This window comes from Tubulanus polymorphus, chromosome 8, assembly GCF_964204645.1.
Source record: "Tubulanus polymorphus chromosome 8, tnTubPoly1.2, whole genome shotgun sequence".
Lineage (NCBI taxonomy): Eukaryota > Metazoa > Nemertea > Palaeonemertea > Tubulaniformes > Tubulanidae > Tubulanus > Tubulanus polymorphus.
This window is the reverse complement of record NC_134032.1, coordinates 8,970,387-8,996,123: the sequence shown is the minus strand read 5'-3', so window position 1 is coordinate 8,996,123 and position 25,737 is coordinate 8,970,387. Positions and strand designations below refer to the sequence as shown.

The 25,737-nt window shown below is 38.7% G+C and overlaps 1 protein-coding gene across 9 annotated transcripts in view; it reads right to left on the bottom strand.

Moving 5' to 3' along the window:
- Positions 1-25,737, bottom strand: part of LOC141910239 (uncharacterized) — a 46,787-nt gene that overhangs the window by 3,690 nt on the left and 17,360 nt on the right. For 3 of the 9 annotated variants that reach the window (XM_074800956.1, XM_074800959.1, XM_074800962.1), the window contains 19 exons: positions 25,350-25,460; positions 24,388-24,497; positions 23,841-23,952; positions 22,879-22,988; positions 22,332-22,443; positions 21,366-21,479; positions 20,167-20,277; positions 19,201-19,314; positions 18,002-18,112; positions 17,696-17,806; positions 16,053-16,163; positions 6,316-6,435; positions 6,028-6,243; positions 5,559-5,666; positions 4,823-4,939; positions 4,533-4,671; positions 4,301-4,458; positions 3,119-3,302; positions 54-352 (listed from right to left, as the gene is read on the bottom strand). In XM_074800956.1, coding sequence (XP_074657057.1) covers positions 54-352; positions 3,119-3,302; positions 4,301-4,458; positions 4,533-4,671; positions 4,823-4,939; positions 5,559-5,666; positions 6,028-6,243; positions 6,316-6,435; positions 16,053-16,163; positions 17,696-17,806; positions 18,002-18,112; positions 19,201-19,314; positions 20,167-20,277; positions 21,366-21,479; positions 22,332-22,443; positions 22,879-22,988; positions 23,841-23,952; positions 24,388-24,497; positions 25,350-25,460 — 2,568 coding nt within the window. Of the gene's footprint in view, positions 1-53; positions 353-422; positions 2,832-3,118; positions 3,303-4,300; positions 4,459-4,532; positions 4,672-4,822; positions 4,940-5,558; positions 5,667-6,027; positions 6,244-6,315; positions 6,436-16,052; positions 16,164-17,695; positions 17,807-18,001; positions 18,113-19,200; positions 19,315-20,166; positions 20,278-21,365; positions 21,480-22,331; positions 22,444-22,878; positions 22,989-23,840; positions 23,953-24,387; positions 24,498-25,349; positions 25,461-25,737 lie in introns of those variants that run through there. The other 6 variants (XM_074800963.1, XM_074800960.1, XM_074800961.1 and 3 more) reach the window with 6 other exon arrangements.

Genomic DNA, 25,737 nt, shown 5'->3' with positions numbered 1-25,737 from the left:
AGAGTTAGATATTGAATTGAACTTCATCCAAATTCGATATGTTTGATACTTACTGGACGATTGGTCGACGTCGCCCCACCCACTGACGTAGCAAAGACTAGATTTGCGTCGTTGAAAATCAAGGTCGTCGGGTAGACATATCGGTTCGATGTAAGACGTCGTCGGGACTGATTTCGCCAGCCGGACCAGAGCGATGTCCATCGCCAGTCCTTGTGGTTTCGAATAGGTTGGGTGTACGATTATCTTCCGGCCCCTTACCCGCTGGCCATGCACCCCGGCCTGGTTTCTGACGATTGTTCCCAGGAAGAAGGAGAAATATTGCGGTACTAACGACATCGGTTGTTGGCGCCCCCTACATAAAAGAAAACAAACGATAATAAGGATTAATACTAACTGATAACAGATTATCATTTAAAAGCGCGTAGTACTAAAACAAATTCAAAGCTAATTACAAATTATGCATTTGGTTTTTTTTTAAACAGTGACTAATCATAAAAGCCTTTGAATAACATCATTTCCATGGTCTTAAGTTGTTCGATTGGCTAAAGATGATCTTAGACTAGTATTATGACCAAGCCATGACTTTGGAAACGGGTCGGGAAACAGAACTGTGAAATAGAACGGCCGAATTGTAACGACGCTATGAAAATGGTTTTGAACGCCGGAGCCGGAGGAATACGTAAGATATTGAGATTGTTAACGATGGGTTTCAACAGAGTCCTCACTGGAAGATAATAATAGTACATCAGGGCCCAGTTCCATAGTCATGGCTTAGACTTAAGACCAATCTAAGACCATCTTAGTTCTATAGCCAATCTATCAACTTAAGACCAGTCTTGAAATTTAAGACCATTTTTGGACTTAAGTCTCAACTGAGGAACCATCTCCTCGACTTCATCTTACGAACTCTCTGCGTTGACAATGCATGTGACTTTATTCGGTACCGTCGCCTGACTGATAATAGTTGAAATAAGATCTGCACCAAGAAATCACCCAGTCCTAAGTTAGATAGCAATGTCGGCTGATATCAGCAAGCATGAAATTTGCCTCCTCGAAATGCCTCGTTTAAACGTGTATCGTCGATTTTACGCGCCATTGTATAGTTCCCATCCACGTAATAACAACGTAAACACCATAGAATAGAGTTTGTTTATAGTGATTGAGTGCACAGTTTCCCCTTATCAAAACCGACATGTGATAGGATTAAAATCGAAACGTAGAAGAAATTGAAGCGCAAATATCGTAACCAAGTAACAAGTTGCGACACCTTGTGGATATGCACATGCCACGCATAAAATCATCCATCGCAACATGTCTGACAGCTCACTAACGACACCTGGTGCATAGCTTCTATTCGGTTCAATATATTAATTAACGGAAAAACAGGACAATGAAATAAGAAGAAAGGTAAACAATTAAAAACGAAAACGAGAAAAAAACAAAGTTACAACAAGAAAATTAACTTTAATAAATTATTTGACGCCTGCGAAAAAATGTAGAATTTCTGGGAGAAGCTAATGTGGAATTGCAAATTTGAAATCGAAGTTTTAAGAAATTTGGGGAATTATGAGATTTGGCGATTGGGTAGATGATACAGTCTTCAACTGGTCTAATTTAAAAAAAATTGTCAACTTGTGACCGACATCGATTCACTTTTGCCTCTAAGCTGGTCTGCAACTTCATTGCCTCCATGGTTGAAGAAAGAGTTCTTCAGATGTTTGCTTCATCATGACGTTGAGCATATCGTGTAGCCAGTCGGCCCGGTCCTGGGGCCCGGTTTGGCTGTCACTCGATATCCTAGACTTGAGTCTGGGTTGAAGTAGACATTGTCATTTAAAGAACTTATTCATGTTATTCTGTATGAATTAACCGTGTGTCTTTTATTTTGTATTTTCTTATTCTAAAATTTGTAAGTTTTTTAAATTTTATTCCGGAATTTCAATGTAATAAGGATCAATAAAGTATTGAATTGAATTGTCACCTTATACACATGCCATCAATGGACGCGGAGCCGTATATGACAGCTATGCTATTATAAATTGCTAATCTCATGAAACCTGCATACCCCTATCGAACATATTTTCTAAAACATTTGAATATTGAAATTATATGTTAACACGTTTTTATATAGACCGCTTGTAGCCGCCGATGAAATTCACGCCGGCCCTACTCAGATCGTAGATAGCTTCGTCATTCCACTAGCATCCCCATGTCAGGGTCTGACTTTTATATCAGACTTCCAAATCGTGTATACATCCGCCATTTAACCGAATAATCCGATTTACTTATCATTTCGATTTATGCCTGTTGCTCCTGATATAATCATACATCCTTTACTATTACAATATGTCTTCTCGTGATATTCAATGCAATATAACAGTTCGACGTTCAAAAATAGACGTCATTATATAATCACAGGGAGCCATTCTACATCTTTATCAATAATATTTTGCCAAATAGCTTGTATGTGTACACATAAACCTGTGACGATTTGCACATCGATTTACGGTTGTCGTTTCTAAAATGACGCTGAATGGTTAACATTGTTTAGGTTTCATAATGGTAACGTTTTATAAGGCGTCAAAAAATATATTGTAGCGCGCTTTTCCGTGTGGCCTTGCAAAGCCTTAAAGGCGGCCAATGTCTGCACCCAATGCTGCGAGTAGATTCCTCTATCACAGTAGTTTATATCCTGCTGCTGCATACTAGCGGCACCTGGTGGATGCTCACTTGCTACAGGTGGAATCGTATTGCTGCATTATTATTAGATCATGCCATACTGCGCACGAGCAACACCTGGTGGATCCTCACGTGGTACAGCAGCACTTCCGCTAAACCATAGATACAAATAATGTTATATATATATATATATATATATATATATATATATATATATATATATATATATATATATATATATATATATATTATATATAAATATATATATATATATATAAATATATATATATATATATATATATATATATATATATATATATATATATATATATATATATATATATATATATATATATATATATATATATATATATATATATATATATATATATATATATATATATATATATATATATATATATTTTCAAGTATGACGTACCAGATTGGATCGAAGCAATGTGCGGCAGTTACCAACCATTCCGAATTAATCAATGACGCTCCACAACGAAAAGTACTATGGAAATACAGCGAGGCCATCCACGGGTATTCGCCTGCCAGGGCAAGATCCCCGCCGATCATGTAGGGTGATACATGTCCCAGGTTCGAATCACGTTTACCACAACCTAAAATAGATGAAATAGAAATTGAAAATGTAGTTACCCTCATTTTCACTCCCTGTTTCATGTTGTTGAGACATAAGAATTATTCTTATTTAAGCAAATTCATTGTCCTCTGTAACTAGGCTTAGCATGTGCTCTTAACAGGGTCAATCCCGAAGAAAAGACGCTCTTGAACGGGTTAAAACATCTTCACCTGTCAAGGGATCCGAACTCACTCACCATACTCGAGTAGCCAACTCGGCTTATTTATCAAGACGCCTTACCAACGCGCCAAGCCAATTCGTCCGTACAGGCGAGTGGGTTCGCATTTCAAAATGGCGCCTATGATGAGTGCGTTCGTCGATAGATGAAAAAACAAAATGGCGGATTTTTCAATCGTAGAAAATGCAGGTTGCGGGTCGGTCGTATATTAAAGGTGTTTCGATTTTTACCACGTGATCATACGCGACTGTCGAATCCGAGTTTACCGAGGTGATCAAATTAAAACGCCTTAAGCTCTGTTGGAATTTCCGTTAGAAGGACCATCAGCGAACGTTTTAGCTAATCAAAATGATTTTTAAACGCATTTCATCATCAGCGTGGGTTCGAATCCTAGTATTTCTGAAAAGATTAGTGTCGCTTCCAGTCGCAAGAGCGCGTATAGGTCGGTTGCGACTGGGAGCGACGTGGCGGAAAGTTGAGCATGTGCGACTCGTTGCTACTGACGTCGCTGGCAGTCGCAAGGGAGTGTAGGTCGGTGGATCGTCACGACGCAATCGCCGCAGTGCCGTTGTTTATTTGCTGTCAATCTTGACATCGAACAAAAAAGTCCCGTGGACGCGGTCTGGACCTCGTGTTTACGGGCGGTCACGTTGCCCTTAACACATATAATGCATAATCTAAGATAGAATGTTTGCATGATAGCGACCTTAGCCATTGGAAAAAAACAATTCTCTGATTAGCCACCAGAGCGACTCCTTGCGACTAGAATCAATCAAACACTTTTACGATGAATTTACTACCTTTCGGTTTACAAGTTAATCTCACGAAGCGCCCTCTATTGCACTGACTCGACACTAGGTAACCTCCTATCGATGGCAGTTTACGGGCCCCGGTTGGAATCTGTGCAACTTTTGAGCCATATGTTTCGTCCACGAAAATTTGTTGCGTCAGCATTTTCCTAAAGCAAATAATCAGATATTAAGATAATTCAACTCGCAACCGTTGAACGCCGTTTACAAGATTCAAAATTACCCTTTTCCGATTAGTTGGCACAAATCGTCTGCCCAGGTGGCGTTCCAGTCGGTCGCGCAGAGAGGCAGATACACCCCAGACGAGGACCACACCTGCACCGCATCCTGGCTCGAATTCACCGTCGTCGTGGGAATCTTCACTGTGTAATTTCAATAACAAGAGGAAGAAATAACAAATACGACGAAGGGCTAAGTAATGCAATCGCTCGTTGCAGGCAAGGGCCGTCACGGACCCCTGGCTAGGGAGGATGACCGCCGGTCCACGAGGGTTAATGATAATTCCCCACTTACCGCAGTCTCGTTCGTCCGAACCGTCAGTGCATTGTCGTACGCCGTCGCAGCGAGACGACGCTGCTACGCAAGTGTAGTCGGCGCAGGTAAATTGCTGATCGGTAGACTGACAGCTACCTGCGGAAGATAGAAGCTAAATAAGAAAACTAACTCAACCGTTTCAATGAGGGATATAATGGTACAAATATGTTCCTGCATCTATAATGTTTGCGGAAGCCGACCTTGTTCAAATATCAAGGGGATCATCTTTTAAAAGGAAAATATTTCGGGATATGTATTTTTCAGCGAGTACCAGGCGGCAAGTAACCATCAAAGCTGAATTACGCTTTGAAAAATTGTCCCTGAGATGGTAATTATACCGACTTCGACTTCGGCGAGTTAACTTTTAATTCTACCTAAAGGCGATTATGCGACCCCCAACACGCGCGAAGACGCAGCGTTTTTGTCAGGTCACCAACGTGTGGTCATAACGAGACGAAGACGATGAAACTTTAATTAATGAAATGTGAAGCTGCTCTCTGTTAACTAATTCAAGCGTCTCTAGCTGACTACTAGTTAGGTTTTATGCCCATTCTGGCTCTAGTACCTCTCAGCGTCAGGGGATAGGGAAATCGGAGTCCCCAGTTTCATTGTCATTTAATTGACTTCTTTTAAATGCTAGCAAACGTAAGAAACCGACTGTAGGGCAAGCCTTTGTTTATTTAGTCCCAACCATCGCTCCGAAACGTGTACTTACCGCAGTTCAATTCATCCCAACCATCTTTACAATCACTGAATCCATCGCATTTCCATTCGTTTAGAATACAGTCACCACCGGGACACCTCAACTCATTCACCGAACACACTAAAAGGAGATAGTAATAACATTGAAAATTAAATCGAACTTCAGATGGATCCAGTTTATACAGTGGGTTTAAATTGTCTTCGACCCCAGTTCAATAATTGTATAGGTTTAATTTGCCCCTGTTTTGAAATTTTATGAATTGCTTTCGACCGTAGGTTCAGTTCAGGGTTTAATGATTTATGTAGTACCAGTTGCACAGTTGCGTGGGTTTGATTTAAATTTTTTCCTAGATCCACATGGGGCGGCTTCAATTGTCCCTGGTTCCAGTGTTCTGCTGTTGTATGGGTTTTATTTTTTCTAAATTGTCAGTGTTATCTGTTATCCGTGGGGTCGGAATGAGGCGCTGGGGTTTGACGCTTACTGCAGTTTGACTCATCGCTGTTATCTCCACATTCGTCGAAACCGTTACACCGTTTCGTCTGCGTCAAACAAAGTCCATTCGTGCAGTTGAATTTACCGGAGCAGTCGCACCCGAGTTCATCCGTCAAATCATCGCAATCCGCAATCTCGTTACATAGTTTTTCATTGTCGATACATCGACCGGAGGACTTGCAAAGATACCGCCAACTTCCACAAGCTGAAAAAAAATCCATGCACTGCTGTACGTTGGAATAAGACATACCTAAGAATCGTATATCGATCGACCTACTTTCTGGGCAGTTCAATTCATCCGAACGATCAGTGCAGTTGATTCGGCCATCACATCTCGCTTCTCTAGATACGCATTCGTTACCGGTCGCACATTTGAAGTCACCGGGCAGGCAGATAACTGAAAGCACATACATATGACTGATTATTCTTCTACGAGAAACCAAAAGACTTTTTTAATCATGTGAGAAATCTGTTTTTTTTCGTGCGTCTAACCGTAAAGGAATACGTTGCTCACGTGCGGCCTGAATCAGGCACCGTGTTACGGTTAAAAACAGTTTCAACCTTCTACTAGCCCGTGTTGCTCACGAGCAACACCATATTTTCGGCCCATCCACGGTCCGGTTTTTATGAGATTTGACCTTTTAAGGCCAATGTAGCTCACAAGCAACTGGTTTAGTACCTATATCAATTGGCAGATGGCGACACTACACGGTGTCGTTTTTCTCACTGGTGAATCAAACATGGCTGACTTCATGACATACAAATTATGTAAAACGAAGGTAAGTTCTAGTGTATTTTCTAGTGCAAATCAGACTAAAACCATGATATAAATGAAGTGCACTATTATGGGAGTACAAGAGGGGTGTAACCATGACATTAAATCAATGAATTCTGCAAATTTCGGCTGACACAGAACAGTTCATTTCAGCGTTGCTCATGAGCAACATGGGTTGAATCTGTTTTGACCTAATTCAATTCAATTCAGTTAATTATTATTGCTAGTTTAGGTCATTACTTTCATCCATTTCTGATTGCCAGTAGAAGAAAATACATACAAATTCTTGTTATTTCAGATGAAAGAGCTTAAAATGAACGGCATACAGTGAAAATATATTCAAATAGGAAACATTTTGATGTAATAAGTGGAAATGAAAGCAGCAATTCGGGTAGCGAAAACGTGGGTCACCCCGAGCCCGAAACAATGGACTGTCACCGTTCTTGTACTATCACATGGAGTTATTTGTTATAGAGTCTAATACTATAGAAGCTATTTTACTGTATTCCAATCTCAGATAATAAAGGACGTAAAAGTTCGTAAATATTGGGTCATTTATCATTATATTTTAAGTTGAGAGCCGAATAATCGTTATTATTTGTAAATATTGGTAGGAAAAATCTGTGTGTATGGATGAATTTTAACTTTCTAGTCATCAGTCTAGGCCAAGGTATCAAAATATGGAACTCTGAGCTGACTAGCTGAATGAAAATTTTTGTGACAGGTCTGCCACTGTCTACTTATGTTGCTCACGAGCAACATTACCAAAAACCGAAAATATAGGCCGAAAATGAGCTTTGACATTAGGAATCAAAAACCCACCCCTTTACCATTTAGGATCTTACTGGAAATAATTTTCATTCAATTAAAAAGATAAGTGGCGAGTAGAGGGTTTTAAACAGGATTACTCCGACGAGTCCGTGCAAGGAAGTTAAAATACCACATTAATCTAAGCCTTAGATAATATGTAGTCTATTGAATGCTTTTTTCGTGTTGGGCCAAACTTTTGCTCGTTATTTGGACAATATATTACACGAACTCGGGGTAGAATTCCATCGGTCTTAACATCACCGAGTAAGAGATAGCGTCTATTGAACGTCATTAACTCTTACTAGGTAGTCGACTTCAACTCGGAGTAGAATTCTATCAGTACCAACTTTACCGTAGTAAGAGGAAGAGACTACAGTACTTCTCAAACTGCAACTCAGTATTTTACAATCTAAACTTAAACGCGGTAAGAGACAGAAGGATCTTTATTACTCAGTATTTGACAACAACTCGGAGCCAGAAGAAATATCAATAGACCGAGTTGAAACCCAGGATTCCCAGGTTTTACAAGACTAATGAGACCATGGAAGTATAACCTAGCGTTTTTACGGTAATGGGTCTATGTGCAGACTTAGCACTTAGCACATGTGATTGTATTATGGTCCAGGACGCCCAGTTCTTGGGGAGGATTATAACGATCTAATGATTAAATCCTTAAACCTAACGAATTTGTAGTTCACCTACAGTTCAGAACATCACGGAGGCGGGAATGGCGCTTTGATCTCGTTTCAATTGGGTATGATACTAAGACAATGACTAGAAAACTTCAAACATGTGGTCGGTTCTCCAGCCCCGGTAGGTTTGAATGACAAAGATCGTTTTTCATTAGACTGGCTGTGTTTATAAATAACAGTACTAACAGAGACACTGGGGCCGGCACGAACGAATACCTCAGATCAATCTTTACCGATCGTCTAATGAGTACATTTGAACGTAGAATAAAATAAAATGGAATTCGATGAATTTGAATTGTTTGCTCAATAAAGTAAAATTGACATGAATTTGACTTTTTGCGGAATAAAATTTTTATTGAATTTGCAATTCGTGCACATGGCTAATTTGCATATCAAGGTCATCTATCCGATTTGAGAAAAAGCTTTTTTTCCCGTACAATTGTCAAGGATTCAGAAGTGCAAACTTCCTCTCAAAAACCAAATTGACTAATGGTGTATCACAGGAATCGGTCTTGAAATTCAATTTTGATTCTTTAAATCAAACCCGCAAATAAAACAGCCGTCGATACCGCGGAATCACGTGAACACCTGATGACTTCAGCGGCTAAACCAATCATAGAGGAGACAATGCTTTCAGATTGACTTTTTAAACCCGACAGCTTTGCGTTCAGATTTTCGAGAAAAACCTGATGTAAATTCTAACGAGGCCTTTTCTCGAAATTCGGCACGCTTGAATGCACGATTTGTATCATGAATATATGCCCAGGTTACACAGTGAAAAAGCCTATCATCTGGAAACCATCTGGTCAATTTAATTCGCTCAATTTGTATAGAAATATGTTCAGTGTACGGCTGGCCTAAAAATCAAAATAACTTCCCGATGATGTTATTCTTACATTATTAACATGTTCCCAAATGTTTTGATACTTTATCAGTTTGTATCAAAAATATTGCCAATTTCTGGTCCTTGAGTCCTGAAAAATGATAAATTTACAGCGCAAAATCGTACAAACGTGTCAATTATACTTCTAAACACTTTATTTGCGGACCAGTTTATGAATTGAACGTGGGCCATAGAGCGCTATATCCGCCTATGATCTCAACTTTCAATTTATTACGTAAGCTATTCGTGAACAAAATGCGGTCGGCGCACAATAGAAACTTCGCTCTATTTATTCTTTCATTACCGCCGACAAAGAGGACCGATATTTCGCAAATTGGATTCGGGAGGTTTAAACCTCCCAAGGTCAAATCACTAAAATTGTGACCTTCGTGGAGATTATCTAAAAAGCCGATGGTAATCAAATTTAGCATAACTTTTTACCCAAACGTTCAATGGCATTCCTAAGTATTTGATGAAAGTTGAGAAATCATAAGATATTCATATAACCATGGACTCTAAAACCTAAATCGTATAAGAGTCTCTGATATAAAAAAAACTTCGCATAACGAAGAAGCAAAAATTCGAATCTGATTCATCTGTTTGGAATTGATTCTTATGAAATGGAAACAAATGCGTGAGCACCTACTCATTCATTCAATTTACTTTGCGGCTTTACAACGGCTATTTCACTGGTTCTGCGTGATGAGATAATTCTGATTAAAGTTATTGTAATAATTTCTATATGTATATACGTAATGATACTCTTTCTGAATAAAGGATGCACGTTATTCGAATCCCCACCATTGTTCTCTACAATGTACGTTAATCAAACTCACGATAAAACCAGATCCAAAACCATGGACTCAAAAACAAAGAATCCGTGGTCAAACATACAATTCTAATTTCCCCGTTAGTTCACTGATGCCGCCATCGAATGCAAGGATTCTAGCCAATCAGAGAGGCGCATGTACACATCCATTGGCATGTTAGTTATAGTACAACTTAGACAATAATCAAGGTTCGAGCCAATGAACTAGAATATGTTCTTTCAACTAACTAGAATATGTTCTTTCATCGAATACAAATAACTCAGTAGTAGTCAGTTAGTTGAGTTTGTTTGACTTGATTTGTATTTCATCAATCAATCTATTTCATTTTATTTTAAAGTACAAACTAAACGCTTGAATTGCTTATAACACGACCAGGTATGAATTAGAATAGATCGGCTTAATATTTCGAATGCAAATTTGGCGTTTAAGCAATCGGAAATTCGAAGTGCTTGAGAAATTTTTCAATACGCACATTACTTCGAATAGCGATAAGTTCATTGACACATGTGACCATTGTTTTGTTACTTTCGATAGCGAGTCGAATAAGATATGGGACAGCTAACGACAGCACAATCGCAATATCAACAGAAGTTCATTTTATCCTACATGATGAGGCTAAATTCAGTGAAATCGATCGTGTTCTGAAATATAAATTTTCCTGGATACATGTTGTTCATTGTAGCTATTCTATGCGGTTTTACATTAACCTGCAATAACATATTGACCGTTTTCAAGAACCCAAAAATTACAATTTGCTGGGAATCTGTTTTTTTTTCAAAAACAACCCAAACCCGAAATTGTGTACAGTTAGTACGCAGCGTATATAATGTCGGATTAGAGAATATTGAAAAAACTTTAAAAAAAGTTGAGTGAAGGGAAATAAGCTCAGCAGTGACAAATTGTCATTTCTACCCTTCACGTGATTAATTGATGTCCAAATATGTTCTACCGTGAAAACTCTGCATTTAGCATCAAACGAATTTTTGTATACGTATCTCAGGATGCATGCTCTTCAAAAAGGTAGCCTATTAGGAAAAAACTTACCCGGTAAAATCCTAATTTGTCCTAAACGATATTCCAACTATTATTTTGTTAATTATTCAACTATCATCACTAACTGGGTAAGTTAGTTGAACTTACATAAAGATATATCATTAGGGACACTTCAATTTCACACCATTCAATATCATAAGGGAACAAAATTCTTTGAAACTTGGTTAATGGTAGTTCTTAAGACTAGGTTTTGTTTCCGGAATTTACTAAATGTACCAATTCTAATAATTCACTCATTGAAGCTTCTATACATTAGAAGCGAAAGCTCGTGCGTCGAAATAAATAGTTAACCTTTAAAGTACTACTTGTCTCTTCATTTAAATTCAAAATATAAGTCTTTATTGATTCTTTTTTGTTGGAATATGCATAACTTTTTCTGGGCAAATTTCTATATTCTGTCAAGTCATGGACTCTAAAACGATTTAGACATTAAAGCGTTTTAGAGTCCATGGTCAAGGTATTTTGGCTATAACGAATATAACTAACTCCCTGGGGCAACGATGTGGCTGATGAAATGATCTCTCCCATTGTAATCCCACCATTTAATTACTCATTGTATAACAACTCTCACAATTAAGCCTCGGACTCTTAAACGAATTATGAGTGCATGCTTTAGTATAGGCTCTGATATAGAGCATATTGTCTTGATTTAGAACATGTATGCATAAACTCTAGGCTGCAAAGAAATACGTTTTCAGCGGCTCTAATCGAGTTAAATCTTTCGTGATAGATTAACACAGAGAGGCGGCACACAATCGCTGCTTATTGACATTAGGCACAAGCCACTGTTATGTTCATTAGTAAAACTAATATAGAATGAATAAGTGAGGAGGGAAAATGTATAAATTAAATTTATAAATGAATTTATAAGAATTTAGCATGCATCGGAGTGCACTTAAATTGGATTATTACAAAATAACTCACTTCAAAATTTATGATATTGTTTCATTGATATTTATTACTTTAAAGCAATTCACTTTAAGAACTTTGGTCAACAATAAGTCTGACCTGCAAATCAAATCATCGGGAGACCAAATACTGTTTCAAAAAATTATATTGCTAATACATTCCTAATCTTAACCTTTCGCCATAAACCTACTGGATTTAGGGCCTGGGGCATTTTAGATGGTTGTAGGTAAAAATCCCCTAGGTAAAATCCTCACTTGGCGATTTTTCAAGAACATTTGAAAGCACGATATTTATTCAAACATATTCATCCACAATACAACTGCAATATATTTAACTGTGCATTGATCTCTTTTGTTGAAATAAATCTTTAAATAAATTCATAGAATAAATGAAATTAATGAACTTTTTATTCATACTATCTTTTCATAATTTTATTCATACTATCTTTTAATTCGAACTAAATAACTCTTGTTAACTTGTGGTATAGTATGCTTATGATATGGATTCGATTTACGTATCAATATTTTCATGTTGACGGGGGCCTGATGATGGCTAATAGCATTAGCCGAAACATTGCTCGTAGAAGATTTTTTGCTGAATTCATTGTGGGATTTGCCTCGTTATTCACCATACACGGATATTGTGTATTTACTTCTCATTTTCATGTTGGTTTTGAACAACTTAAATTTTGCGATTCTAATACCTTATTAACTTTAGATGACAGTAATACCTTCAATTTACATGTAAAATATGATCACTGCTGAAAGTGTAATAAGGAATATATATTTACTCCAGTGACAATATTTTGATTCTAAGATTTAATTCAATCATCTAGTCCGAGTATGTATGGTAAAACTTCTGGCTAACCAAGAGCTAACCGAATACCGACAATAGAAGGTGGTCGCTTAAAAGTTAGTTAATTTACGCAACAGGAATCTATCTTGATTTCAAGGGCACTTCAATTAATCGTTTCAATAGTGACCACTGTAAATTAGCCAGTAGTTTAAATGACCGAATTCAATCAACCGATTCGTATCCTAAGAATGAGAATTGTATCTAACCACAGTAGTTATTCCTCATCAAACGTTCGGTCATCATATTATACATCTATACATCATTACTATCATCTTTAGTTAACAGAAGTGCAATTAAATCTAGAATCTATGAGTTGAGTTTTTTTAGACATAATAAATTGTAACAAATAAAATGTAATAATAACAAAACTTCTTTACAGAGTTCAAAATATAAACCAACAATCTCATCTCAAGCATGTACTAGCGATGACGCTATGGGATAAAACCAAGTCTCGATTCATTGCCTAAAACGTGGGTACATTCATTCAAATCAGGACTAAAATACGCTTATATGAATATCTTGCATGATATCATTTTACATTACGGGTGTCTCATAGGCCTGGTTTTACTTGTACATTGTCATCAATTGATTAAACATCCCAAGTAACTTCTTTATTTACTTATGGCTTAATCACTGGTATTCAATAGCTAGTCGGCTATAGAAAGACTAACCCGATAAAATTCCATTAACCGTTAGTCCAGAGTCGAACACTGTTCGCGCGTTAATTCGCAACGATTTTAAAGAAAGAAAATGATTGCATGAAATCTACTTTTCGTATCAATCGGCGTCCAATCTCTTAAACCATCCTAAACACAGTAGTGTAGTAGTTTGTGTCTATTTGCTTTTGCTGATGTCATTTAACATAACAATGGAAATGTATTCGTTTATTTGGAAATTATATGAAGAAATGGAGTAATCATGTGACAAATCAAATTATTACTGCAAGGCAAAACATAGCGCACTTCAGATATATGATATGGTCTTAAAGACTTTTCATATATTAACAGTCCAGTTTAACGTCTATTGATATGAATAGTCCAGTTTTGATATGACTGTGCCAACAGTTGGAATAAAACCTATGAAATCTAGGGGCATTTATCTCATGAAATTTAGATTTGAGATAATTGTATTGTATTGTATGAGGATTAAACATTTCAATGGCTGGTGATTATTTGTGATAAAGTAATCAGTGAGATGGACTGTTGATGTAGCCTTGATTGAGGCACTCGGGTCAGATAATATTTTTAGATAAAAAAGTGCATTTGTTAAAGCAGAACACATGATTTTAAACTAAATATAAGTAGCTAAACCGTTAATTTTCATTCCTAATTTTCATCACTCCCGATTATCAAAAATAATTCAACAGTTTGATTAACGGATAGTTGCAGTTAACAACATTTCTATCTGATAGAGAAGGTATAGAGGTATACAGAGGAACAAGAAAAGAACATCCAACTAGACACTGGAAAATCTTTATTCGGGTTTTTTACCGGGAGCCTTTACCTTGGGGTATATTTAACTAGGGGATTTTTACTGAAAGGGACCTTTACGGGGCGAGTTTTTACCCGATCACATCGATTATTGAATGACATGTTCGATAAAATCATGACAAAAACTGGTATCACTGGTTCAATTTGCTAATTTTCGCTATTCGGGTGGTTCTGTAGATTATTGGCTATACCGTTGGTAACTGACTAGCTATTTGTATCACTGATCGGACTGTGAAAATATAGCTTTGACAAAACCACAACGAGAAATGAATCACATGCAATATTTTACTCGAAAACGAGCTTAACCATGGAATCAGTAACGTATTTTCACAGTCCATGGCTGAAATGACGCTGTTGAAAAAATCAATGAGAAATACTGCCTCCGATTTTTATGACGAAAATATAGGAATAAATTCCGAACAGAATCAAATCAGGTTGTTCTTATTGGTATTGTGTATACATTTCATTTATTAGATATTTCAAGTAATTCGTGTAATTAGGATCCAATAATGGGTTTTTCTTTCGGTTTTACGTAATTTACAACTTACCAAATATGGACTACATGGTTTGACATTAAAACCAGTGAGCATTATGGTATCAAGTTCAACCAAAATTGATAACGATCGGCCTTTCGTAGAATCTCCCTGAAGGTCACAATTTTAGTAAATTGACCTTGGGAGGTTTAAACCTCCCGAATCCAATTAGCAAAATATCGGTCCTCTATGTCGGCGACAATAAAAGTACCATGCGCGTAACTTTCTATTGTGCGCCTGCCGCGTTTTGGGCACGAGTAGCTCACGTAATCTTAATAGAAAGTTGAGATCACAGGCAGATATTGAGGTCTATGGCCCACACATAACATCATAAATTGGTCAGGAAATAAAGTGTTTTGTGGTATAGATGACACGTTTGTACGATTTTACACTGTAAATTTATCATTTTTTAGGACTTAAGGACCAAATATCGGCAATATTTTTGATACAAACTGAGAAAGTATCAAAACATTTGAGAACGCGTTTATTTTGTTTATTTCATCAACTCACAGCGGCAGGATAATATATTCGTATAGACGCGCGCGTCTGCTTATGTATAGTTTGTATGCACGCAGTCAGCATTCAGTGATGATAGTATGAACAGCACTCTCATCGCGTGTTAGCCTCGTACATCAGACAAACTAATCGGCAAACTTAATGAAATCCATGTCAGAATTTAAGAAAACTGCCTTCTCGAAAGCGATTACCGTATATAAGCGACTAAACTTGTCGAACTGATCACTTCAGCACTGTGACTAGTTACAACCAATCATAGCGTCGTTTCCCATAACTACGTCAAAAGCGCTGGCATTCCCAAAACAACCAATCAGAGCGTGGGTTTTTCCATAATCACAACAGCGCGCTGCGCTCGAAAAAGCAGTGCCGTGCCATCAATATGTGCCATAGTCTAGCCATAATCTTTCAAGGAATTCTGTAAATTTTCTTCATTAAGTGACGGAATTATTGGACAGCGCAATAAACTCGATCTAACATTCATTAGTACACATAAGTTGTATACTGCGAAAAGTGTAGATATTATGTTGTTACGGAGAAAACTGAACGGTAAGAATTTGACTGACCTAGGAGACAACATGACGTCATTTGAACAGGATAACAAAGTGGTCGTTCACTACGTGAACCGACCACAAAAACGAATGAGTTGTGTCTGATCTATCAACACTTACAGCAGACGGCTTCGTCTCGACCGTTCGGACAGTCCGGAAACCCATCACACACGCGACTTGACGATACACAATCAGTGCCGTTACCGCAATCAAATACATTCGTAGAACACGCTGGAAAATAGAATTATTATGATAAGAATAATAGTGACATTGATCATAATCTTCATTCATCAAATTAACACAGAAATTTTACATCGATTTGACAGCAGGGAGTGAGGGGAGGAAGGGAGGGTGGGGAAGGGAGTGAGGAAGGAAGGAAGGACAGCCTCATCTCGATCGGTAAGCAATGGTTACTTCAACTTCCACAGATTTCACATACATCGCTATCAACTAGTCTAACAAAGGGCTAGATCTTAACTTTATTTTTGGGTTTTTCTTTATACGTAAAATAGTGTTTTTGTTGCAATGCCAGGTAATGCTTTTCGAAATTTTCGAAACTTAGTAAAGCTTCCAGTGTAGTAAGAAATCGATAATTTTGCTCATGCGACGGGACATTATTATTTCCATTTTTCGAAAGCAATAGCTTTTGTTTTGTCAGTATTGGTGAGCCTCCACCTTCTGTATTAAATAACAGGCTTGTCTAGCGCATATAGTAGTCAGGTCGCAGAGTCTGAAATCAGAACTGCGTCGTCTAACGCTCGACTAATTCGCATCTTCGTTGTAACACCACTGAACAATACAGGGTACAGTTTTCGAGTTATTTTAAGGTCAAATTATGTGGTACTGCATACTCTACTGTTTGTGGAAGCTGGCCCGGTTCAGATTATGGAGATAATTTTTTTTCATATTTCAAGGGTGTGTATCTCAGCATATTAACAGGAATCCCTCGAATAACACAGGCTTAATTTGTGATACTGCGAATTCAAAGATAAAAACAGGAAAAACTTGTTAAATCTAAATATCATTTAAAATTCAATTATCATGTCAAATTACATTGTGGGCGGTATATTCGGGGATTGACTGGTGCTTCCAAATATTCAATTCTTGACTCTAGTCATGTCCTAGATAATTGAGGCTTTTTGCACTGTCAACAATAAATAAATTCATGCTTGATGTCAAATAATCACATACTGTTTACTAATATTTTTCATATTTGTATATCATTTATATTCCATTTTTACAAAAGCTACAATGTAATAGGACATTACGGAGCAATAAAGGTATTTTGAAATTAAAATTGAATTGTGTCAGATCATCCTCCCTCGCTCGGTTTTGACTGCCTCCTGTCGAAGCTCACGCCTAAACAATGCCTGGCCGCAGACCATTCATTAGCCTATTATCACACTTCCCAAACTTCTTTTGTTGATATTTGCCGCTCAGTGGCCACCAGTCTATGTATTAAGCCAATCAGATACATTGTTTTTTTACCGGCATTTATCAATACCAAAAATCTGATTGGATAAATATATAGTGGATACTTAGTGGCAACCCAATATCCAACCAACACATCTTAAACCGGTGAAATAGACTAATAAGGGTCAGCCGGTATAGGGTTGTGTTGAGCTTTGGCTGGAGACAATTTAACCCCGGGCCCTGCAAGCAAGGATACTTTAAGTTTGGGTGCTCAAGTGAGTGAAGAAATTTAACAATAATAGCATATTTAACGAGACGAAGCAGAGGTTTTCACGAGGATATTCCCTTACCGGTGCAGTTTCTTTCATCATCTCCAGATGGACAGTCCTCGTCACCATCGCATAACCAACTTTGCGATATACACCGACCGCTAGAACATCGATAACGACCCTGGGGGCATTCTATAGAATAATATCACCAAATAAACAATGTTTTTGTCCTGGGTTGCGGTTGTTTTTATTATCTTCTGATGTTTGCATTTAGCTTCTATCTAAATGTGTGTGAGAGGTCACCTATGTGTGGTCGTAACGGGACAAAGCCGATGTATTACTTGAACAAAATGAAATTGAAATTTCCACAAGAGGATAGTCCCTTACCGGTACAGTTTCTTTCATCCTCTCCAGATGGACAGTTCACGACACCATCGCATAACCAACTTTGCGATATACACCTGCCGCTAGAACATCGGTAACGACCATGGGGACATTCTAAGGAACAATATAACCAAATTAACCCTGTTTTTGTCCGTGGCTGCGGTTGTGTCGCGACTCATGTCACGATTATTATCATTATCGGTAATCCGGGGCATTCAACACATGTATCATGTTTCTACAGTACAAATCATGGATGAATATTAGTGCCTGGCAGTACTTATCCTGCTGCCATGAAACAAATTGTGTACCGAATAAATCTGAGGGCCCACTAATTCTATATTGCTTCTGAAACACGTTCTTCGTTGTTCGTATATGGTTAACCAGTCATGACAAGGTTGTTTTTATTATCTCCCGATGTTAATTGATATTTGCATTTAGATTCTATCTAAACGTGATTGACAAGTGACCTAAGTGGGGTCATAACGAGGCAAGGCTGATGAATCTTAAAGAAATGAAATCATTGAGGTTTCGACAAGATTATTCCCTTTCCGGTACAGTTTCTTTCATCTTCTCCAGATGGGCAGTCCTCTTCCCCATCGCATAACCAACTTTGCGATATACACCGACCGCTAGAACATCGGTATCGACCCTGGGGGCATTCTATAGAATAATATCAACCAAACTATAGCTGCAAAGCAGCGATAAAGTGTTTTCTTTGCTGTAACTGCAATATTCGCAATGAAGGAAATTTGGATTTTTGGGATTTGAACCTAATGTGGCACCATTGGCACTGAGCCAAGGCGGTATCCTGAAAATAACTGGTTACAAAAGTTGGGGAGATGTGTCATGGATGATTAAGATTTCCTTTGTTGACATTTGCCGCTCAGCGGCCATCAGTCTATGTATTAAGCCAATCAGATGCGTTGTTTTTCAACGGCATCTATCAATACAAGAAATCTGATTGGATAGACATATAGTGGCTACTTAGACCGGTGTAATAGACCAATTGGGGTCAGCCGGTATAGGGTTGTGCTGAGCTTCGGCTGGAGACAATTTAACCCCGGGCCCTGCAAGCAAGGATACTTTAAGTTTCGGTGCTCAAGTGAGTGAAGAAATTCAACAATTATAGCATATTTAACGAGACGAAGCAGATGAAACTAAAAAATGGAATTATTGAAGTTGTCACGAGGATATTCCCTTACCGGTACTGCAGTTTCTTTCATCATCTCCAGATGGGCAGTCCTCGTCACCATCGCATAACCAACCTTGCGATATACACCGACCGCTAGAACATCGGTATCGACCCTGGGGGCATTCTATAGAATAATATCAACCAAACTATAGCTGCAAAGCAGCGATAAAGTGTTTTCTTTGCTGTAACTGCAATATTCGCAATGAAGGAAATTTGGATTTTTGGGATTTGAACCTAATGTGGCACCATTGGCACTGAGCCAAGGCGGTATCCTGAAAATAACTGGTTACAAAAGTTGGGGAGATGTGTCATGGATGATTAAGATTTCCTTTGTTGACATTTGCCGCTCAGCGGCCATCAGTCTATGTATTAAGCCAATCAGATGCGTTGTTTTTCAACGGCATCTATCAATACAAGAAATCTGATTGGATATACATATAGTGGCTACTTAGACCGGTGTAATAGACCAATTGGGGTCAGCCGGTATAGGGTTGTGCTGAGCTTCGGCTGGAGACAATTTAACCCCGGGCCCTGCAAGCAAGGATACTTTAAGTTTCGGTGCTCAAGTGAGTGAAGAAATTCAACAATTATAGCATATTTAACGAGACGAAGCAGATGAAACTAAAAAATTGAATTATTGAAGTTGTCACGAGGATATTCCCTTTCCGGTACTGCAGTTTCTTTCATCATCTCCAGATGGACAGTCCTCGTAACCATCGCATAACCAACTTTGCGATATACACCGACCGCTAGAACATCGATAACGACCCTGGGGGCATTCTATAGAATAATATCACCAAAATTAACAATGTTTTTGTCCTGGGTTGCGATTGTTTTTATTATCTTCTGATGTTTGCATTTAGCTTCTATCTAAATGTGTGTCACAGGTCACCTATGTGTGGTCGTAACGGGACAAAGCCGATGTATTACTTGAACAAAATGACATTGAAATTTCCACAAGAGGATAGTCCCTTACCGGTACAGTTTCTTTCATCTTCTCCAGATGGACAGTTCACGAAACCATTGCATAACCAACTTTGCGATATACACCTGCCACTAGAACATCGGTAACGACCATGGGGACATTCTAAGGAACAATATAACCAAATTAACCCTGTTTTTGTCCGTGGCTGCGGTTGTGTCGCGACTCATGTCACGATTATTATCATTATCGGTAATCCGGGGCATTCAACACATGTATCATGTTTCTACAGTACAAATCATGGATGAATATTAGTACCTGGCAGTACTTATCCTGCTGCCATGAAACAAATTGTGTACCGAATAAATCTGAGGGCCCACTAATTCTATATTGCTTCTGAAACACGTTCTTCGTTGTTCGTATATGGTTAACCAGTCATGACAAGGTTGTTTTTATTATCTCCCGATGTTAATTGATATTTGCATTTAGATTCTATCTAAACGTGATTGACAAGTGACCTACGTGGGGTCATAACGAGGCAAGGCTGATGAATCTTAAAGAAATGAAATCATTGAGGTTTCGACAAGGATATTCCCTTTCCGGTACAGTTTCTTTCATCTTCTCCAGATGGGCAGTCCTCTTCCCCATCGCATAACCAACTTTGCGATATACACCGACCGCTAGAACATCGGTATCGACCCTGGGGGCATTCTATAGAATAATATCAACCAAACTATAGCTGCAAAGCAGCGATAAAGTGTTTTCTTTGCTGTAACTGCAATATTCGCAATGAAGGAAATTTGGATTTTTGGGATTTGAACCTAATGTGGCACCATTGGCACTGAGCCAAGGCGGTATCCTGAAAATAACTGGTTACAAAAGTTGGGGAGATGTGTCATGGATGATTAAGATTTCCTTTGTTGACATTTGCCGCTCAGCGGCCATCAGTCTATGTATTAAGCCAATCAGATGCGTTGTTTTTCAACGGCATCTATCAATACAAGAAATCTGATTGGATAGACATATAGTGGCTACTTAGACCGGTGTAATAGACCAATTGGGGTCAGCCGGTATAGGGTTGTGCTGAGCTTCGGCTGGAGACAATTTAACCCCGGGCTCTGCAAGCAAGGATACTTTAAGTTTCGGTGCTCAAGTGAGTGAAGAAATTCAACAATTATAGCATATTTAACGAGACGAAGCAGATGAAACTAAAAAATTGAATTATTGAAGTTGTCACGAGGATATTCCCTTACCGGTACTGCAGTTTCTTTCATCATCTCCAGATGGGCAGTCCTCGTCACCATCGCATAACCAACCTTGCGATATACACCGACCGCTAGAACATCGGTATCGACCCTGGGGGCATTCTATAGAATAATATCAACCAAACTATAGCTGCAAAGCAGCGATAAAGTGTTTTCTTTGCTGTAACTGCAATATTCGCAATGAAGGAAATTTGGATTTTTGGGATTTGAACCTAATGTGGCACCATTGGCACTGAGCCAAGGCGGTATCCTGAAAATAACTGGTTACAAAAGTTGGGGAGATGTGTCATGGATGATTAAGATTTCCTTTGTTGACATTTGCCGCTCAGCGGCCATCAGTCTATGTATTAAGCCAATCAGATGCGTTGTTTTTCAACGGCATCTATCAATACAAGAAATCTGATTGGATATACATATAGTGGCTACTTAGACCGGTGTAATAGACCAATTGGGGTCAGCCGGTATAGGGTTGTGCTGAGCTTCGGCTGGAGACAATTTAACCCCGGGCCCTGCAAGCAAGGATACTTTAAGTTTCGGTGCTCAAGTGAGTGAAGAAATTCAACAATTATAGCATATTTAACGAGACGAAGCAGATGAAACTAAAAAATTGAATTATTGAAGTTGTCACGAGGATATTCCCTTTCCGGTACTGCAGTTTCTTTCATCATCTCCAGATGGACAGTCCTCGTAACCATCGCATAACCAACTTTGCGATATACACCGACCGCTAGAACATCGATAACGACCCTGGGGGCATTCTATAGAATAATATCACCAAAATTAACAATGTTTTTGTCCTGGGTTGCGATTGTTTTTATTATCTTCTGATGTTTGCATTTAGCTTCTATCTAAATGTGTGTCACAGGTCACCTATGTGTGGTCGTAACGGGACAAAGCCGATGTATTACTTGAACAAAATGACATTGAAATTTCCACAAGAGGATAGTCCCTTACCGGTACAGTTTCTTTCATCTTCTCCAGATGGACAGTTCACGAAACCATTGCATAACCAACTTTGCGATATACACCTGCCACTAGAACATCGGTAACGACCATGGGGACATTCTAAGGAACAATATAACCAAATTAACCCTGTTTTTGTCCGTGGCTGCGGTTGTGTCGCGACTCATGTCACGATTATTATCATTATCGGTAATCCGGGGCATTCAACACATGTATCATGTTTCTACAGTCCAAATCATGGATGAATATTAGTACCTGGCAGTACTTATCCTGCTGCCATGAAACAAATTGTGTACCGAATAAATCTGAGGGCCCACTAATTCTATATTGCTTCTGAAACACGTTCTTCGTTGTTCGTATATGGTTAACCAGTCATGACAAGGTTGTTTTTATTATCTCCCGATGTTAATTGATATTTGCATTTAGATTCTATCTAAACGTGATTGACAAGTGACCTACGTGGGGTCATAACGAGGCAAGGCTGATGAATCTTAAAGAAATGAAATCATTGAGGTTTCGACAAGGATATTCCCTTTCCGGTACAGTTTCTTTCATCTTCTCCAGATGGGCAGTCCTCTTCCCCATCGCATAACCAACTTTGCGATATACACCGACCGCTAGAACATCGGTATCGACCCTGGGGGCATTCTATAGAATAATATCAACCAAACTATAGCTGCAAAGCAGCGATAAAGTGTTTTCTTTGCTGTAACTGCAATATTCGCAATGAAGGAAATTTGGATTTTTGGGATTTGAACCTAATGTGGCACCATTGGCACTGAGCCAAGGCGGTATCCTGAAAATAACTGGTTACAAAAGTTGGGGAGATGTGTCATGGATGATTAAGATTTCCTTTGTTGACATTTGCCGCTCAGCGGCCATCAGTCTATGTATTAAGCCAATCAGATGCGTTGTTTTTCAACGGCATCTATCAATACAAGAAATCTGATTGGATATACATATAGTGGCTACTTAGACCGGTGTAATAGACCAATTGGGGTCAGCCGGTATAGGGTTGTGCTGAGCTTCGGCTGGAGACAATTTAACCCCGGGCCCTGCAAGCAAGGATACTTTAAGTTTCGGTGCTCAAGTGAGTGAAGAAATTCAACAATTATAGCATATTTAACGAGACGAAGCAGATGAAACTAAAAAATTGAATTATTGAAGTTGTCACGAGGATATTCCCTTTCCGGTACTGCAGTTTCTTTCATCATCTCCAGATGGACAGTCCTCGTAACCATCGCATAACCAACTTTGCGATATACACCGACCGCTAGAACATCGATAACGACCCTGGGGGCATTCTATAGAATAATATCACCAAAATTAACAATGTTTTTGTCCTGGGTTGCGATTGTTTTTATTATCTTCTGATGTTTGCATTTAACTTCTATCTAAATGTGTGTCACAGGTCACCTATGTGTGGTCGTAACGGGACAAAGCCGATGTATTACTTGAACAAAATGACATTGAAATTTCCACAAGAGGATAGTCCCTTACCGGTACAGTTTCTTTCATCTTCTCCAGATGGACAGTTCACGAAACCATTGCATAACCAACTTTGCGATATACACCTGCCACTAGAACATCGGTAACGACCATGGGGACATTCTAAGGAACAATATAACCAAATTAACCCTGTTTTTGTCCGTGGCTGCGGTTGTGTCGCGACTCATGTCACGATTATTATCATTATCGGTAATCCGGGGCATTCAACACATGTATCATGTTTCTACAGTACAAATCATGGATGAATATTAGTACCTGGCAGTACTTATCCTGCTGCCATGAAACAAATTGTGTACCGAATAAATCTGAGGGCCCACTAATTCTATATTGCTTCTGAAACACGTTCTTCGTTGTTCGTATATGGTTAACCAGTCATGACAAGGTTGTTTTTATTATCTCCCGATGTTAATTGATATTTGCATTTAGATTCTATCTAAACGTGATTGACAAGTGACCTACGTGGGGTCATAACGAGGCAAGGCTGATGAATCTTAAAGAAATGAAATCATTGAGGTTTCGACAAGGATATTCCCTTTCCGGTACAGTTTCTTTCATCTTCTCCAGATGGGCAGTCCTCTTCCCCATCGCATAACCAACTTTGCGATATACACCGACCGCTAGAACATCGGTATCGACCCTGGGGGCATTCTATAGAATAATATCAACCAAACTATAGCTGCAAAGCAGCGATAAAGTGTTTTCTTTGCTGTAACTGCAATATTCGCAATGAAGGAAATTTGGATTTTTGGGATTTGAACCTAATGTGGCACCATTGGCACTGAGCCAAGGCGGTATCCTGAAAATAACTGGTTACAAAAGTTGGGGAGATGTGTCATGGATGATTAAGATTTCCTTTGTTGACATTTGCCGCTCAGCGGCCATCAGTCTATGTATTAAGCCAATCAGATGCGTTGTTTTTCAACGGCATCTATCAATACAAGAAATCTGATTGGATATACATATAGTGGCTACTTAGACCGGTGTAATAGACCAATTGGGGTCAGCCGGTATAGGGTTGTGCTGAGCTTCGGCTGGAGACAATTTAACCCCGGGCCCTGCAAGCAAGGATACTTTAAGTTTCGGTGCTCAAGTGAGTGAAGAAATTCAACAATTATAGCATATTTAACGAGACGAAGCAGATGAAACTAAAAAATTGAATTATTGAAGTTGTCACGAGGATATTCCCTTTCCGGTACTGCAGTTTCTTTCATCATCTCCAGATGGACAGTCCTCGTAACCATCGCATAACCAACTTTGCGATATACACCGACCGCTAGAACATCGATAACGACCCTGGGGGCATTCTATAGAATAATATCACCAAAATTAACAATGTTTTTGTCCTGGGTTGCGATTGTTTTTATTATCTTCTGATGTTTGCATTTAGCTTCTATCTAAATGTGTGTCACAGGTCACCTATGTGTGGTCGTAACGGGACAAAGCCGATGTATTACTTGAACAAAATGACATTGAAATTTCCACAAGAGGATAGTCCCTTACCGGTACAGTTTCTTTCATCTTCTCCAGATGGACAGTTCACGAAACCATTGCATAACCAACTTTGCGATATACACCTGCCACTAGAACATCGGTAACGACCATGGGGACATTCTAAGGAACAATATAACCAAATTAACCCTGTTTTTGTCCGTGGCTGCGGTTGTGTCGCGACTCATGTCACGATTATTATCATTATCGGTAATCCGGGGCATTCAACACATGTATCATGTTTCTACAGTACAAATCATGGATGAATATTAGTACCTGGCAGTACTTATCCTGCTGCCATGAAACAAATTGTGTACCGAATAAATCTGAGGGCCCACTAATTCTATATTGCTTCTGAAACACGTTCTTCGTTGTTCGTATATGGTTAACCAGTCATGAC